Source organism: Pseudopipra pipra, chromosome 31 (assembly GCF_036250125.1).
Source record: "Pseudopipra pipra isolate bDixPip1 chromosome 31, bDixPip1.hap1, whole genome shotgun sequence".
Taxonomy (NCBI): Eukaryota; Metazoa; Chordata; class Aves; order Passeriformes; family Pipridae; genus Pseudopipra; species Pseudopipra pipra.
This window is the reverse complement of record NC_087579.1, coordinates 183,747-200,488: the sequence shown is the minus strand read 5'-3', so window position 1 is coordinate 200,488 and position 16,742 is coordinate 183,747. Positions and strand designations below refer to the sequence as shown.

General features: G+C 53.9%; 1 protein-coding gene across 1 annotated transcript; it reads right to left on the bottom strand.

Moving 5' to 3' along the window:
- Window positions 1–6,053: 6,053 nt before the first annotated feature.
- Window positions 6,054–15,443, bottom strand: LOC135404320 (ankyrin repeat domain-containing protein 26-like). The gene is made up of 14 exons (XM_064639039.1): window positions 15,107–15,443; window positions 14,569–14,683; window positions 14,146–14,319; window positions 13,951–14,057; window positions 13,190–13,280; window positions 12,068–12,243; window positions 11,804–11,897; window positions 11,053–11,334; window positions 10,295–10,518; window positions 9,360–9,492; window positions 8,276–8,557; window positions 7,389–7,624; window positions 6,566–6,711; window positions 6,054–6,100 (listed from the first exon to the last, which is right to left on the bottom strand). Exons 1-14 carry the CDS (start codon window positions 15,322–15,324, stop codon window positions 6,054–6,056), a joined length of 2,325 nt encoding a protein of 774 aa, XP_064495109.1. The 5' UTR covers window positions 15,325–15,443.
- Window positions 15,444–16,742: the final 1,299 nt, after the last annotated feature.

Sequence of the window (16,742 nt, the reverse complement as noted above, 5' to 3'; positions counted from 1 at the left end):
CTGTGCCGTGCCCATTGCAATAGGCGTGTTTCTATGGCCCTGCGCTGCAAGGAATCCTGCCAGACACCTCCCCTTTAACACCCCAGCACTAAACCCCACCTCCAAGCTCAGAAGGCATTCCACACACCTTCATCAGGGCCGTTCTCTTGAAGCTGTCAGCGAGGTTGGGCTGGCTGTTCTTTCTTAGCAGATATCTCACGACATCTGCATGGCCATTGGCCGAAGCCAGATGCAGAGGTGTCCTAAAAATTAAACAGACACTCTTAACCCAGACAGACAAAGGACGAGCCCAAGCTGTGTCTCTACCCAGCACCCTGGGGACCCTGCTCCGACTCTGCTCCTCCTGCTCCTCCTGCTGCTGCTGCTGCTGCTGCAATGCTGCGCTGATCAGCCAGAGGGCAGAAGAGAACAGGTGAGGGTTGAGCAGCTGCAGAACAGCCCTGCAGAGAGACCACGGCCAAGCGGCAGGTGGGCAACACGCCTTTCCAACAGCGCTGGAGCCCGGCCGGCAGCTCCGAGCAGTGAAAAGCTCAAGAGTTCCCTCTCCCAGCTGACAGGGCAAATCTCATTTTTCAAGCCTTATCCCTAAGAGAGGGCTGCCCAGGACTACTGCAGCTTGGCTCAGGAGCAGCCAAGCTGTGCCGTCAGCGTGGCCCAGAACTCACCGCATCTCCTGGTCTCGCCTGTCGATGCCGACTACCTTGATGTACCAGCGCCACCGCCTCAGCCAGCCCAGGTCACCGCGGGCGGCCGCGCGGTGCAGCCTGCCCAGCCCCTGCTCCCGGAGCTGGGAGGCGCTGCTGGAGCTGGTGGCAGCCCAGGGCTGCCCACTGCTGCTGCTGGAGGGCGACTGCCGCCGCTCCTTGCTCAGAAGCCACGGCATGGCCCTGCTTGGAGCTCCCAGCAGCAGGAGTGCAAGAAGCCCCCGGCGGGCTGCCGGGAGCCAAGTAGGGATGAGGAATTGGGACGAGGGGGAGGTTTAGGGGGAGGGTGACAAAGGGGACAAGGACGACAATAAGGACGGGCACAGGGTAGAAAGCACAAGGCAGACGAGGTCGCCCTGCGCAGTGGTCGTGGCCTGCAGCTGCCAAGACGGCGATACAGGCGCGCAATGCTCCCCGAGCGGGATGTGCTGCTGCTCCCCGAGAGGCTACAGCAGCTCTGGGCGCCGGCTGCGGGTACCAACAAAGCCGTGCCCGACTGGCGCCTGTGGTGTCACAATGGCTGGTGGAAGGCTCAGCACGTCAGCGTGGGGTGTGACAGAGGCCACGGGGCAGGGTGGGGCCGGGCGGGGCAGGGCAGGGCGGGGCAGGTGTGAGGGCGGCCCTGCTGGGCCTTGTGGGAAGGAGGCGGCCTGGGCCTTGTGAGGGCGGCCGGCGGGAGTGGGCACTGCCCCGCCTCAGGGCGCCCCGGGGCAGGGCCCGGGACGCTCCCACCGGGCCGCAGGCTGCGGTAGGCGCTGGAGCAGCTCCCCATCACCCGCTCTGGCTTTTTGCTTCAGCCTGGAGCCGGGCTGCCTCTGGGCACACTGCCATCAAATGAGGCTCAGCATGAAGTGACATCCCAGCCCAAGCAGGCGGGGGCCACCACAGCTCTCAAGAAATGCCCACCCAGTGCTCCAAGCCCACCAGACCAGACTTCCAGGACAATTCCCCAACTCCTTTCTCTTGTCCTGTTATTGTTGTGGCGGTCAATAAAAGAAAATACGCAGACAGTCTACTTCCAAGCAACAAGACAGGAGAGGAAAGAACCTTTATTGGAACAGAACACTGACTCATAGCCCTGGGCATAACATACATGTTAAAATACCATTGGTGTTTTTTCATAAACATATATCACAATTGGCTGCCCTGCATCACACCATGATGGTTCAGCATTTACAGACTTACAGGGACTTGTTTAGCTCTGTCTGCCTTCCCACAGACTTGTTTTCAACCCTGACATTGTCCCTCTTGAAGAGCAGACACCTCGCCCCCCCCTCCCCCCCTCGCAACTGCTCTCACCTGCTGCTTTGCCAGATGCCAACAGTCAGTTTCTGCTCTGCTGATGCTCCACCAGCCAACAGGCAGCACACAGCAGGGCAGCAAGAAACTTTCAAACACAGCTTGTCCCACTTGGTCCCAATGACAACACCAAGTGAAGGCCCACAACTTCTGCACCAGCTTGCTCAGGGGAGGGACGCTACAATGGACCGCAAGCGGGCTGAAGAAATTTCCCTTTTTCTTTGCGGCTGTATCGGGGCTTAATTGGATGTTGATACTTTTGGTCTCTCTTTGGCCCAGCCGCCTGGGAGGGTCTATCCTTTTCCTGCCAACTTAGGAGAAAACAAGCACTGAGAAACGGCAACTTCGTCCTTGAAGGAAGCGTTTTGGACAAACTACAATTAATTGGTGTCTTATTATTGCCTGATCACCTTCCAAGGGCATTTGAAGAAAAAAGGGAACAGGAGGGTGATGGAGTACGCCCCCAGACTCATTTAGAAAAGACCCCCTGAAGTACAGCGCGCAAGCACGGGGGGGATTCCAAAGGACACACGCGTGCGCAGAAGGGGCACCGCTTCCAGAACATTGGGAGGGACTGAAGGCCTCTGGCTGGGCGGTGCTGACCACACCTGCCCAGGTGGACATCGCCAATCAATTGGATAAAAAGCGGATGGCTCGTACTCGGCAGACGCAAGCTTCACATCAAAGGACAACGTTGCCTTTGGCGGGCACGCCGGCTATCTTGTGAGCCTGCCGACTCTCCCAGAATGCAGCTTCTGCTCTGGGCAATTCTAGGCCTTCTGGGTCGGGAAGATAACTTCAGAAGCAACACCTGGGCAACTGGGGGAGTCGTACCGAGGGCTTATTTTTCTCCTCCTTCCTCTCTCTTGGGGTTTTTTCCTTTTGTTGGCCACCTCTTGGGAATAAAGATTGTTTGGGTTGAGATTTCAACGGCGTATGGTTTCAGCTTCAGCATCCTTCCCAACTTTCCCTCTTACAGCGGGCTACAAACCCATCCGCTTCCCACAGGATCAGGGAGTTGCCTGTGTTTTATGGCTACCACAAGCTCACCCATTGTCTTCTGCCCAGAACACAAAGAGGAGGGCTCGAAAGCACTGGAAGACTCTGGCAACCCAGTAGAAGCAATAGCTCACCTGTAGGCCAGGATCTTAACAGGACTGTGCTTCAAGCCTTCACGGAGGAAGGGGATGCATTTGCCTGGCCTCTGGGACGGGCTGAAGATGCAGCTGTGAGCAGAGCTGAAGGGAGCAGAGGAGAGCTCCGGCTCGGCCTTCAGGCCTGGCTTCTCTTTCAGCCTTGAAATTGTCTGCCGCACTGATTTGCACTCAGACCAAGGGCAGAGAGAGAAGTCTTAACTCCCGGCCCGGGAAGAAAGCCTTAATAAACCTTCAAAAATAGGACTCTCCTCATCCCTCCCACCTAGGTCCAAAGAGCTCCAATTCTGTCACCAAACGCAGCAGTTCTCCTCAAATGTCGGGACAGTTCTGGCAGCCAGGCCCTTTCTGCCCAAGCTGGACAGGTCCCCACCTGTCCCAGAGGCAAGCAGAGGGAAGAAGAGGGGACAGCCTTGGGATCGGGGAATGGCAGAAGCAAAGTCGGCAGGGGCAACAGAAGAAAACAAGGACACCTACTAGACTCTTCAGTTTATTCAAGACCAAGTTGGCATAAGAACACCTAGCGGGAGTCAAGAGCCTCCTCACAGACTGAGGTTGTTCAGACTCAAATTGTTGACAAGATGTTCCAGCCCAGTTGAGTAGAGAACCAGACTTGTAGTTTTGGTCTTATTTCCTGCTCGGCGCATTCTTCCACATCCCTTTTCTAGTGTTCTGTTTGGCTGTAAACTTCACTTCAACCTTAAGTTCAAACCTAAAAGGGCCGGTATTCCGAGCAGGAGATTCCAAGTTAAAGATCTTCAATCAGCTAAAGGGAGAGACAGCTTTCAGGCAAACCTTCAAACTAGGCTCCAGGATCATTCCATAGATCCCTCTCCTGAATCATTTGGGCAACCTATGGAAAATAGCATCCTGCAGTCCTCTGAAGAATCCTTAGGCTTCTCCTTCAAGAAGAACAAGGGCTGCTTGGATGAAAACAGTCAAGAGATCCAGGATTTGTGGAGGAAAAAGAGAACTGCCCACCGAGCACACCTTGCTCAGCCATCTGCTCATGGAAGAAAAGCGGCCTTTCGTCTCGCAGGCAGCAACCTCCAACAGCAACTTCGTGACATCCAAAACAAGGGGTGGATCAATCTAGCAGGAAAAATTCAATTATGCGCAGATACGGGTGATCACAGAGGATTCTAGGAGGCCTTGAAAACAGCATATGGACCGACAGACCAGGCCCAAAGCCCTCTACTCAGCGCAGATGGTCAAATGCTTCTCACAGGTGAAACCGCCGTTCTAAATTGATGCTCTGAACACTTTCAGACTCTTTTCAGGACCAACCGTGTAGGTCAAGACTCAGCAATTCAGTCCATTACACAACAACCCGTGAAGAATGAACTGGATACTGCCCCTACTAGGGGACACAACAGGTTACCAAAGGCATCGAGAGCTTTCGGAAGACTCCATAAAGAGTCTGGTGAAATAATCATCATCATCATCATCATCATGGCCAGGTTTCACGAACGAAGATTTGGGAAGGGATCTACCCACGTCTGTTACAAGCGCGTTGGTGGCTAAAAAGGCCAACACGAGATAGACACGGCCGGTTGCAAAAGGCACAGCAGAAAGACTCCTTAGGAGATATATTCTGCAAGGCATGATTCTTTCTGCGTTGTCTTTTCTCCTCAAGAGTGATCCTGCGTGCTTTCTCAAAAGCATCAGCCGCGTTAAAGATAGTGTGTCTCCAGACCTCCCGATTGGAGGTCAGAGTAGACCAGTTATGTTGATCAATATGGCCAAGGCTGAGAGGTTGTTTCGGGGAGTCCTTGTAAATAAACACCTGAAGAAAAGTACAAAGATCAGGGTTTACAGAGCCATAGTGCTGTCTACTCTCTCAGATGGGTCCGAATCATGGCTCATTTACCGCCACCACCTGTGACTCCTCGAACGCTTCCATCAACGCTGTCTCCGTACAATCCTAAACATCCGCTGCTCAGATTACGGAACTAATACGTCTGTTCTACAACAGGCAGCAATTACCAGCACTGAGGCCATGTTGCTGAGAACACGGCTGCGTTGGGCAGGGCACGTCTCCAGGATGGAGGACTACCGCCTCCCTAAGATCGTGATCTATGGCAAACTTGCCACTGGCTGCCGCAAGAGAGGAGCCCGCAAAAGGAGCCACGAGGACTCCCTGAAGCAACATCTTAGCCTTGGCCACATTGGTCTCCAGCGCTGGTCTACTCTGGCCTCCAATCGAGAGGTCTGCAGACACACTGTCTCTAACGCTGCTGCTTCCTTTGAGAACGCACGCAGGATCACCATCGAAGAGAGAAGACAATGCAGAAAGAATCGTGTCTTGCCGATCCCATCCAAGGAGTCTTTCTGCTGTGCCTTTTGCAACCCATCTTGACTGTCTCGCATTGGCCTCTTTAGCCACCAGCGCGCTTGTAGCAAATGTGGGGAGAGCCCTTCCAAATCTTCGTTGGCCAAGCCTAGCCATGATCTGGCTGCCATCCACCACACTGGTCTCCAAATGAGGCTGGAGCTTTGCCAGCTCTTCTTGCAGTTGGCATTTGCTCTTCTCCAGGTTTTCCCACTTCCCACGCAGGCTAGACAGCTCGTCTTGCAAACCCTGACTTGTGGCTTCCAGCTGCGTGCGCTTTTGACATTCCCTCTCCAGCTGTCGGGAAAGTTCAGCAACCTGCAGACAGAAAGAACAAAAAAAGAACTCAGCGGGATGGAAAGGCAGTGAATTCCGGGAAAACCCCAAAAGGGGACCTTAAAGGGACCTTAAAGATCATCTGCTTCCAAGCCTCCTGCTTGCCCATGCCTCAATCCCATGCTACGCGCCTGTCCCGCTGATTACAACTCCTGGCGCGTGGTTTCCACGTCTCCTGCTATCATGCTCTGCAGTCTGGCAGGGATGTGCTATCACACTGACTGCTGACTACAGGGCATACTCGGACCAGCGGTATTGCAGAGCTTGCAGCATTGCTGCAAAATTAGAAGGCCGTGAAGACTTCCCAAGGAGTAGGGAGCTCTGCTGTTTCATGGAGGAAGACGTAGCAGGAACTACACCAGCAAATGCCTCCTATCCAGAGTAACAGATTAAAGCAAGGTCCAGGGAAGAAACTGCTAGAACGAAGATCACTGATGAAGAAAAAGGTGTCTCACAGATGTCTGGTGGCATTTGGCACTCACGGTGACATCAGCCATTTCAAATAGGTCACACACACCCTATGTGTCAATTTAGTGGAGAACTTAGGGGGGAGGTTCCTGCGCCACAGTGCTCTTTCCCACGGTTTCTCTTGTCAAAGAATGGAGTTCCACAGCTCATTGCTTCCAGTTCCGTATTTTTGGGCCTTGGACCACTCTGGAAAATTTGGACAAACCTGATGACCAGAAGTCTTCCACTTTACCACAGATGCCTGAGACCCAGGCTTCTGCTCGGTCCCAAACCGGTGCCAAGACGTCCCAGGCCAGCTGAATCCAGAAGTGGATTTGCAGCCAGGTGTCCGATGACGGCGCTGCTTGGGACTGCAGATCTGCTTCTGTGGCGCTCCAAAAAGAGCTTGGTGTTGGCCTCTGCAAGTCTCTCATTAGCTCTGAAACATTCACAAGCACACACAGAGTCATCTTTGGCAGGAAGGCTTTCGCAAAGTTACCCTCCACAGCCTTCACTATTACCCCACTTCTAAAAGCCAAGGGCATTAAGACCGTCCAAAACCAGCACATCCTTTGATCGGAGCTTGTTCACAGGGCCTGTTTCTAAGAAATCACACCAAGTGCAAGGAGCAGACAGTGTCACCTCCAGAAGAACTCTGGCCTACCCTGGCCTTCTCAAGGAAAGCTCAACCCTCAGACCCGCTGCCAAAACCGAAGCCAAACAAGAGCCTTCTTAGTTTGGATTCACAGAATCCAACTCTCTTCTCCGAGAGGCCTCTCCTCATTCAAACAGGAAAGGGTACAAGATTCGTCTTTTCTCTCCCCCACAGGATGAGGAGATTAGAGACTGGCAAAAAGACTGCCTGCTAAAACAACAGCAACTTGAAAAAGACACCAGCAATGCCAGAGTGGCGCTACTGTGCTGTTACTGCTGGAACTCTAAAGAGAAAGGAAGACAGGTCTGATGAAGGCAAGGTCTTAAGGAACTTTCCCCACAAAGATGCCACGTTATGCTTTCACACCTGACGCTGGCCAGATGTAGAAAAGGGATTTAAGAAGGAAAATGCACGAGGAAAAAGGAGTCTCTTAGTACCAGTAAAAAAAAGCAGGGACTTACCTTTCCAGTCTCTTGGCTAGGCTTTTTCTGCTTTTTGCTTCCACCACATACAGTTCTTTATACTTTTCCACTTCTGCCTGGGTGGATTCTTTTTGAAAAGGTCTTTCTGCTTGGTTGCTTCTTATCCTTCCCAGTGCACGGTCAAGATCTCTAATTCTCTCTTCTAACTGGTTTTTCAGGGAGTCCAGATGACTGCTTCGGATTTTTTCTAATGTGTCCTGGTGGGCTGCCTGTGCCTGAAGGAGACAGTGCACCTTCAACCACCACAAGAAAAAGAGAGCTCTGCCCAGCACAAAATTGCACACACCCACTTTCAAGGGCCCAGCCCTGCACAGAGAGGCGGCTCTGCCTCCTCACTCCCAGCAGCAACCAAGGCAGAACCCAGCAGCTACCAAGGCAAACAATTCTTTGCACTCTTATTCAAAGCTACTAAGGAAGACACACTGTATCTGTAGGACAGAGCACAGCGAAAAGGATTCTTCAAAGACAAGAAGAGCATCCCCCACCCCTGTCATTTAAGTGACTCCTTTTCGGAGCACCTTCCCCCCCTACAAGGACAAAGCAGCCCCTCTAGGTCTGGCCATGACAGCTGCAAGTTGCAAAACCCATTCAAGGATGAGCAGCGAGAACCAGAGCAGCCCACAGAGATACCCCCCGAGCACTGCAACCTGACAATCTGCCTTGGGCAGCCTTTGCATTCAGGGACCTGCCGGCACGTGACACACCCACGACAGCACTCCTGCCCAACCAGATTGCCTTCTGCCACTGCCTTCAGCAAAGACAGAAGCTAACCCACAGAATACAGGAGCAAAAGAAAAACACCAAAACCCGTGGCCACAACAGAAGTTTACGTAGTGCCTGTGGATGCTGGGGAGAAATTCACTTACTTGCAAAAACTCATTGACTTCCTGGAGTTTTTGTCTGAGTTCCCGGTCGGCTTGCTCTTCCACCTCTTTTTTCCATTGTTCGAGTTGGCTGCGATCCACCAAGTCAGTCTCCAAATGATGCCGGAGTTTTGCCAGCTCTTCTTGCAGCTGGCATTTGTCCATCTCCAGGTTCTCGCACTTCCCACGCAGGGTAGACAGTTCGTCTTGCAAATCTTGATTTTTGGCTTCCAGCTGCGTGCACTTTTGACATTCCCTGTCCAGCTGCTGGGAAAGTTCAGCAACCTGCAGGCAGAAAGAAAAAAACAGGAACTCGGCGGGATGGAAAGGCAGTGAATTCTGGGAAAACCTCAAAAGGGGGCGGCCAGGGAGACTATATTCATCATCTGCTGCCTCAGGACTAGAAACAAAGTCCAACCAGCCTCTTCTTTTCCAGCAAGAACAGCTTTCCCATCATTTGTCATAGGATTCCTCAGCTTCCCATCCTTTCCGAGTTCCTCCTGCAAAAATGCTCCAAGCTTCTGCACTCCAAAGGAATCACTGCAATTCATCTGTCACACCCAGAGGACGCTGTCACAGCCTCCCTCAAGCTGCAGCCAGGCCTCAGCTGGGCCCCACTGCTCTCAGCCCATGCACATGATGTCCTGCAAGGACCTGCCCATCCCTCAGGCCCAGCCGGGGGATCTGCACTCTTGGCTGACCCCGCTCACTCTCAGGGAACCTGTTCTGCTCTTCCTGCTCAGGGCCTGTGGCACGGCTCCCTGGCCCCTCAGCTCACGCACCCTGCCAGGCTGGCTGCCACTCTCGCCTCGCCCTTCCTCTGCAGGACAGCCTGGCCTCCATCAGCCCTTACACCTTACTGCTTTGTCCTTAACATTTGCATCTTTCCCCAGAAGGAGAACTACCTCCGGATTACTTAGAGTCATCTCCCACTGCAACAGCAGAAGGAGCATTAAGAAAAGCCCATCACACCCAAAATGCAGACAAGGGAAAAAAAATCATCAACATGACAAGAAATAGAGGGAAAGCGTCTCCCAGCTTTCAAAAGAAGGAACAACCAAAAAGCCCCACCCAGAGCAAGGCTCACCTCTCTTCGTAATCTGTCAACTTCCTTGACCTTTTCAGAATAACTCTTCTTCATTTCCTCCAGCTGGGGCTGGCTTTCTTTCTCTTCATTAAGCCTGACTTTCCTCCTCTCTAGCCTCAGAAGCTTTTCCAACCTGCACAGCAAATTAGTTAAGAAAACCATGAAACACAGGAACAACCAGCCTTTCCCCCACAGTCTCACAGAAACGCCACAGACAGCATCCAAGCCTAGAATGGCTTGGCTTGGCAGGGACCTTAAAGATCATCTCGTTCCAAGCCTCCTGCTGTGGCCAGGGACACCTTCCACGAGACCAGGTTGTTCACAACCCCATCCAACCTGGCCTTGAACACTTCCAGCCATGGGGCATCCACAGCTTCTCTGGGCAACCTGTTGCAGGTCCTCACCACCCTCACAGGGACCAATCTCTTCCTAGGATCAAATCTAAACCTACTCTCTTGCCATTTGAAGCCATTCCCCCTTGTCCTCTCCGCACATGCTCTTTGAAATGCACTCTCTTCCTCCTTCTTGTAAGCTCCCTTCACACACCGAAAGGCCACCAGTAGGTCACCCCAAAGCCTCCTCTTTTCCAGGCTGAAGTATTGCAGTTGGCCCAGCCTTTCCTCAGAGGAGAGCTGCTCCATCTTTCTAACCACCTTGCTGGCCTCCTCTGGACTCAGCTTGGCAGTTCCCAGGGCCCTCCTTTCCACCCCTTTCAAAGATGGGCACAGTGAGTTTCCCTTTTTCCCATCACCTGGGACTTCGCCTGACTGCCACGACTTTTCAAATATCAAGGAGAATGTCTTGCAAACTCCATCAGACCCTGCTGGCCAGTGGAGGGCAATTATGCTGGCCAGATGGAGAAGATGGATTTCCAAGGAAAATGCAGGAAGAAAAAGGAGTCTCTTATTACCACTCCAAAAAAAGCAGGGACTTACCTTTCCACTTTCTTGGCTAGGCATCTTCTGGTTTTCACTTCCTCCAGATACAGGTCTTTGTACATCGTCATTTCTGCCTGCGTTGCTTCTTTACGAGAAGCACTCTCTTGTTGGGTTCTTTTTACCCTGTCCAATTCACTTTCGAGGCCTCTAATTCTGTCTTCCAACTGGATTCTCACGGAATCACAATGACTGTCTCTGATTTGTCCTAATCGGGCCTGTGCCTGAAGGAGACAGTGCACCTTCAACCACCACAAGAAAAAGAGAGCTCTGCCCAGCACAAAATTGCACGCACCCAGTTTCAAGGGCCCAGCCTTACTCAGAGAGGCGGCTCTGCCTCCTCACTCCCAGCAGCATGTCCACCCCCTCACCCCCACCCCTGTCATTTAAGTGACTCCTTTTCGGAGCACCTTCCCCCCCTACAAGGACAAAGCAGCCCCTCTAGGTCTGGCCATGACAGCTGCAAGTTGCAAAACTCATTCAAGGATGAGCAGTGAGAAGCAGAGCAGCCCACAGAGATACCTCCCAAGCACTGCAACCTGACAATCTGCCTTGGGCAGCCTTTGCATTCAGGGACCTGCCGGCACGTGACACACCCACGACAGCACTCCTGCCCAACCAGATTGCCTTCTGCCACTGTCTTCAGCAAAGACAGAAGCTAACCCACAGAATACAGGAGCAAAAGAAAAACACCAAAACCCATGGCCACAACAGAAGTTTACGTAGTGCCTGTGGACGCTGGGGAGAAATTCACTTACTTGCAAAACGAGGCTGACGTCTTGTAGCTTTTGACTTCTTTCCTGGTCAGCTCGTTCCTCCACGTCTCTTCTACATTCTTCTCTTTGGCTGCCATCCAGCACCAAAGTCTCCAAATGATGAGCGAGTTCTGCCACCTCTTCTTGCAGCTGACATTTGCTCTTCTCCAGGTTTTCACACTTCCCACGCAGACTGGACAGCTCTCCTTGCAAAGCCTGCTTTTGAGCCTCGAGCGGCATGCCTCTTCTAGGCTCCATGTCCAGCTGCTGGGAAAGTTCACCACCCTGGACACAGGACAAAAAAAACAGGAAAGGAAACTCAGCGGCATCTGAAGGCAGTGAATTCTGGGAAAACTTCTCAAGGGGGTGGCCATCGCAACTGTATCTCTCCTCTACTGGAAACCAGCCTAGAAAACACTTGAAAGATTCCCCGACAGAAAGAAGAAACTTTAGACCTGCTTAAGAATTTGGGAGACACTCCTGGCAGCAATACTTCCGGCTCCCTTGGAGCTCAGGATGAAACTCCTCATTTAGAATCTAAGAATTCCTCCAGTGTCCAGCACAGCAAATACCCTCGGGGCTTTTGTAGCAGCTGGCAAAAGGACCAGGCTGCTTTCTGAGCAGCCTCTACTGAGGAGAAGGCAGAAACTGAGCTCCCCTAGGCTCTCCAGGAAAACTTCATCTGACACTTTCCCCACACAAAGAGGCAACTAGGCTCAAGAGTCACAAAAAGGCAAATTTAGCACCAGCTTACTGAGGCAGAGGCTTGCAGGGCTCTCGGAAGGGCTTCAACGCCATCGCTTGGCTGCTGGACAGTGCCTTCCAATCTGCTCTTTTCACTTGCAAAGCTTAAGAAGAAATACAGCTCTTATTACCAGAAAATCCAATGCCAGACAAACTGTGCTAAGGAACAGAAGCCACAGCAGAAGTGTCCTTCAAAATGCCACTGACTCTCCCCTTGTTTCCACCCAATCCCCCAAAGCCACAGAGCCCTCGCTTCACTGGGTTACTCTCTTACTCTTGCGCCTCTTCTTCCAGTTGTTTTACAGTCATGTTAGTCTCGCAAGATGCCAACGGGAGGTCCTGCAGTTTCTGGGAAGATGTTATTGCTTCTCTTCCCTTGTCATCCAAGGCAGTCTTCAAGTCACAAACGCGATGCTCAGACTGAAGATGCTTTTCTTCCTCCTCCCGCAGCTGTAAAATCACGGGAAGAATCCACAGTTGTCAGGGGAGCTTTTCCAGAGAGGAGCCAGTTGCTGCTGAAGAACTCAGGTGCTGCATGTCTGTGTGCATCCCCTCTGCCCAAAGAACTGCAATCCACTCAAGTCCCTTCAAAGCTTCACTTCTACTGCCCCATGAACACAAACTGTAGGCCTTTGTCCTCTTTTACAGCAGCCTCTCCTATCCCTCCACTGCTTTCCTACAGCACGCTTCTAAGCACCGACACTGCCCCTCCGTCCTTTTTGGTCACCTGGGACACTTCCTGTATTCCCTTGCTTGCTACTCCAGGAAAAGACCACTGAAATAGTTCATCTTCCTAAAGGAAGGCGTCTGGCAAGTGGCAGAGGCCAAGTGCTCTGGCACACGTGCTCTGGAGCCCAGGATTGCACCAGGGCAGCACGGGGAGTTTTCTTCAGTGGGAAAGACCCGCACTGTAGTGCAGAGAGAGGCGCCCAGCAGCCCCTGAGCAGGAAGCAGTGGATGCCTGAGGAGAGGCAGTTCTGCTTCAGTGGGGTGGGGTCAGGAAGGGTGGCATCACTGACGAGCTGATAACTGCCATTTCAGCAAAGGCAGCCAGGTGAACTGCTCCACAGACCTGCCCTGGAGTCGAGAATGGAGCCAGGGCTGCGTGGGGAGTCTTCTTAAAGTAGGAAGACCTCCAATGGAGCAGAAAGAGAGGAACCCCTGCCCCCCTGAGCGGTAAGGAGTGAAACCCTAAGGAGAGGCAGCTCTGCCTCAGCATGGCGGGTTGTGGGGCAGGGGGCCGGAGGGACAGAGGCAGATCAAAGCCTGATGGAACTGCCGCTTCCTTAGGTCTCTGTCAGAGTGGCTCCCAGAATACTGTTTTGTCCCTTTTTGTGATGGAGAGGAAGCAACAAGCACCCCCAGGTTTATCCCTGTGGGGACAGGCTTTCCATACCTCCGCGTCAGCCCTGTCCAACTCCTCCTGGAAGCGCAGATTATCTTCCTCCAGGTGAGCCTCATGGCTTCCAGGAACCACAAGAGCAGTCCTAAAGCATCCAAAAGTTCATCGGAAACATGTCTTATCCTGCATCATTTTTCCCCTGCTTGCTCCCAAAAGACCTCTTCCCCCCTTTCCTACAAGCTCCGGGAAAGCAAAGCCAAGTCCATGCAAGCACTGGAGAATTTCTCTTACAAGGGGCCTCCCTGAAGCAGCCTCAACTACCAGCTCAGGCCGTGCTCTTCAGGGCTCCTTGCACTGCTCTTCAAAGGCCCCACCGCCTGACCATCTCCATGGCAGCAAGTTTTCTCCTTCGGTGCGCTCGGAGCCCCTCGTGTCCCCTGGGACAGTGTTGCTTCTCTTTCCCCCAGCGCTTCCCTTCAGAGCACTTCACGCACCAACTCTGCCTTGCCTCAAACCCCCCTGGCCTGCAGAGCAGCCACGCTGCTGAGCTACTGGCAAGTTTCCCCATGGCTCGGGCTCTGTGGGGGGGAAGGGCACCACAGACAAGGCTTTCTTGCAGACCTCAGCGGACAAAGGGTGAGAGCCCCAAAGCTACGAGAGCAGCCAAGTGCAGAGACCTGCATTTACCAGTCACCCAGTGAACTGCTTCCACGGGGCTCCTCCTTCTTTTTCCCAGCTCATTGCCACGCCCCTCGTCTCACTCACACTTGCAGACTACCCAGAAGGCCCGGGTGCTCTTTTGACAAAGCCCTCACCTTTCCCCCTGGCCTTGAGCGTGCCTGTCAGCTGCTTTGCTCACAAGGCACTCCACAATCTCCTCATGCTGTTGCAAGGCTGCAAGTTTCAAGGGGGTAAATCCCCACTAAAAGGAGAAAGAATCCCCATTAGAAAGACACAGACAAGCTCTGCAGCTCTTGGAAAGAGCAGCTTTAGCCACATGCCAAGGTTACCTGGTTCTGAGCATCATTCTTGGCATGATGCTCCAGTAACAGCCCTGCTACAGCTGTATTTTTAGAGAGGACAGCCAGGTGAAGGGCAGTGTTGCCGTCCGCGTCTGCCAGATTGGGGTCGGCACCGTGTTCCAGCAGAACAGCAACACATTCTTCCTGCTCCTGCTGGACTGCCTGGCAACAACACACCAAAAGGGAAAGGCTTCCAACTTTTACATCCATCCCCCTCTCCCACAACTGCCTCAGCTCCTGAATGCTGCCATAGAAGACCATCTGCAAAGATCAGCTAACAGAGGCTGTGCCGTGCCCATTGCAATAGGCGTGTTTCTATGGCCCTGCGCTGCAAGGAATCCTGCCAGACACCTCCCCTTTAACACCCCAGCACTAAACCCCACCTCCAAGCTCAGAAGGCATTCCACACACCTTCATCAGGGCCGTTCTCTTGAAGCTGTCAGCAAGGTTGGGCTGGCTGTTCTTTCTTAGCAGATATCTCACGACATCTGCATGGCCATTGGCCGAAGCCAGATGCAGAGGTGTCCTAAAAATTAAACAGACACTCTTAACCCAGACAGACAAAGGACGAGCCCAAGCTGTGTCTCTACCCAGCACCCTGGGGACCCTGCTCCGACTCTGCTCCTCCTGCTCCTCCTGCTGCTGCTGCTGCTGCTGCAATGCTGCGCTGATCAGCCAGAGGGCAGAAGAGAACAGGTGAGGGTTGAGCAGCTGCAGAACAGCCCTGCAGAGAGACCACGGCCAAGCGGCAGGTGGGCAACACGCCTTTCCAACAGCGCTGGAGCCCGGCCGGCAGCTCCGAGCAGTGAAAAGCTCAAGAGTTCCCTCTCCCAGCTGACAGGGCAAATCTCATTTTTCAAGCCTTATCCCTAAGAGAGGGCTGCCCAGGACTACTGCAGCTTGGCTCAGGAGCAGCCAAGCTGTGCCGTCAGCGTGGCCCAGAACTCACCGCATCTCCTGGTCTCGCCTGTCGATGCCGACTACCTTGATGTACCAGCGCCACCGCCTCAGCCAGCCCAGGTCACCGCAGGCGGCCGCGCGGTGCAGCCTGCCCAGCCCCTGCTCCCGGAGCTGGGAGGCGCTGCTGGAGCTGGTGGCAGCCCAGGGCTGCCCACTGCTGCTGCTGGAGGGCGACTGCCGCCGCTCCTTGCTCAGAAGCCACGGCATGGCCCTGCTTGGAGCTCCCAGCAGCAGGAGTGCAAGAAGCCCCCGGCGGGCTGCCGGGAGCCAAGTAGGGATGAGGAATTGGGACGAGGGGGAGGTTTAGGGGGAGGGTGACAAAGGGGACAAGGACGACAATAAGGACGGGCACAGGGTAGAAAGCGACGAGGTCGCCCTGCGCAGTGGTCGTGGCCTGCAGCTACCAAGACGGCGATACAGGCTCGCAATGCTCCCCGAGCGGGATGTGCTGCTGCTCCCCGAGAGGCTACAGCAGCTCTGGGCGCCGGCTGCGGGTACCAACAAAGCCGTGCCCGACTGGCGCCTGTGGTGTCACAATGGCTGGTGGAAGGCTCAGCACGTCAGCGTGGGGTGTGACAGAGGCCACGGGGCAGGGTGGGGCCGGGCGGGGCAGGGCAGGGCGGGGCAGGTGTGAGGGCGGCCCTGCTGGGCCTTGTGGGAAGGAGGCGGCCTGGGCCTTGTGAGGGCGGCCGGCGGGAGTGGGCACTGCCCCGCCTCAGGGCGCCCCGGGGCAGGGCCCGGGACGCTCCCACCGGGCCGCAGGCTGCGGTAGGCGCTGGAGCAGCTCCCCATCACCCGCTCTGGCTTTTTGCTTCAGCCTGGAGCCGGGCTGCCTCTGGGCACACTGCCATCAAATGAGGCTCAGCATGAAGTGACATCCCAGCCCAAGCAGGCGGGGGCCACCACAGCTCTCAAGAAATGCCCACCCAGTGCTCCAAGCCCACCAGACCAGACTTCCAGGACAATTCCCCAACTCCTTTCTCTTGTCCTGTTATTGTTGTGGCGGTCAATAAAAGAAAATACGCAGACAGTCTACTTCCAAGCAACAAGACAGGAGAGGAAAGAACCTTTATTGGAACAGAACACTGACTCATAGCCCTGGGCATAACATACATGTTAAAATACCATTGGTGTTTTTTCATAAACATATATCACAATTGGCTGCCCTGCATCACACCATGATGGTTCAGCATTTACAGACTTACAGGGACTTGTTTAGCTCTGTCTGCCTTCCCACAGACTTGTTTTCAACCCTGACATTGTCCCTCTTGAAGAGCAGACACCTCGCCCCCCCCTCCCCCCCTCGCAACTGCTCTCACCTGCTGCTTTGCCAGATGCCAACAGTCAGTTTCTGCTCTGCTGATGCTCCACCAGCCAACAGGCAGCACACAGCAGGGCAGCAAGAAACTTTCAAACACAGCTTGTCCCACTTGGTCCCAATGACAACACCAAGTGAAGGCCCACAACTTCTGCACCAGCTTGCTCAGGGGAGGGACGCTACAATGGACCGCAAGCGGGCTGAAGAAATTTCCCTTTTTCTTTGCGGCTGTATCGGGGCTTAATTGGATGTTGATACTTTTGGTCTCTCTTTGGCCCAGCCGCCTGGGAGGGTCTATCCTTTTCCT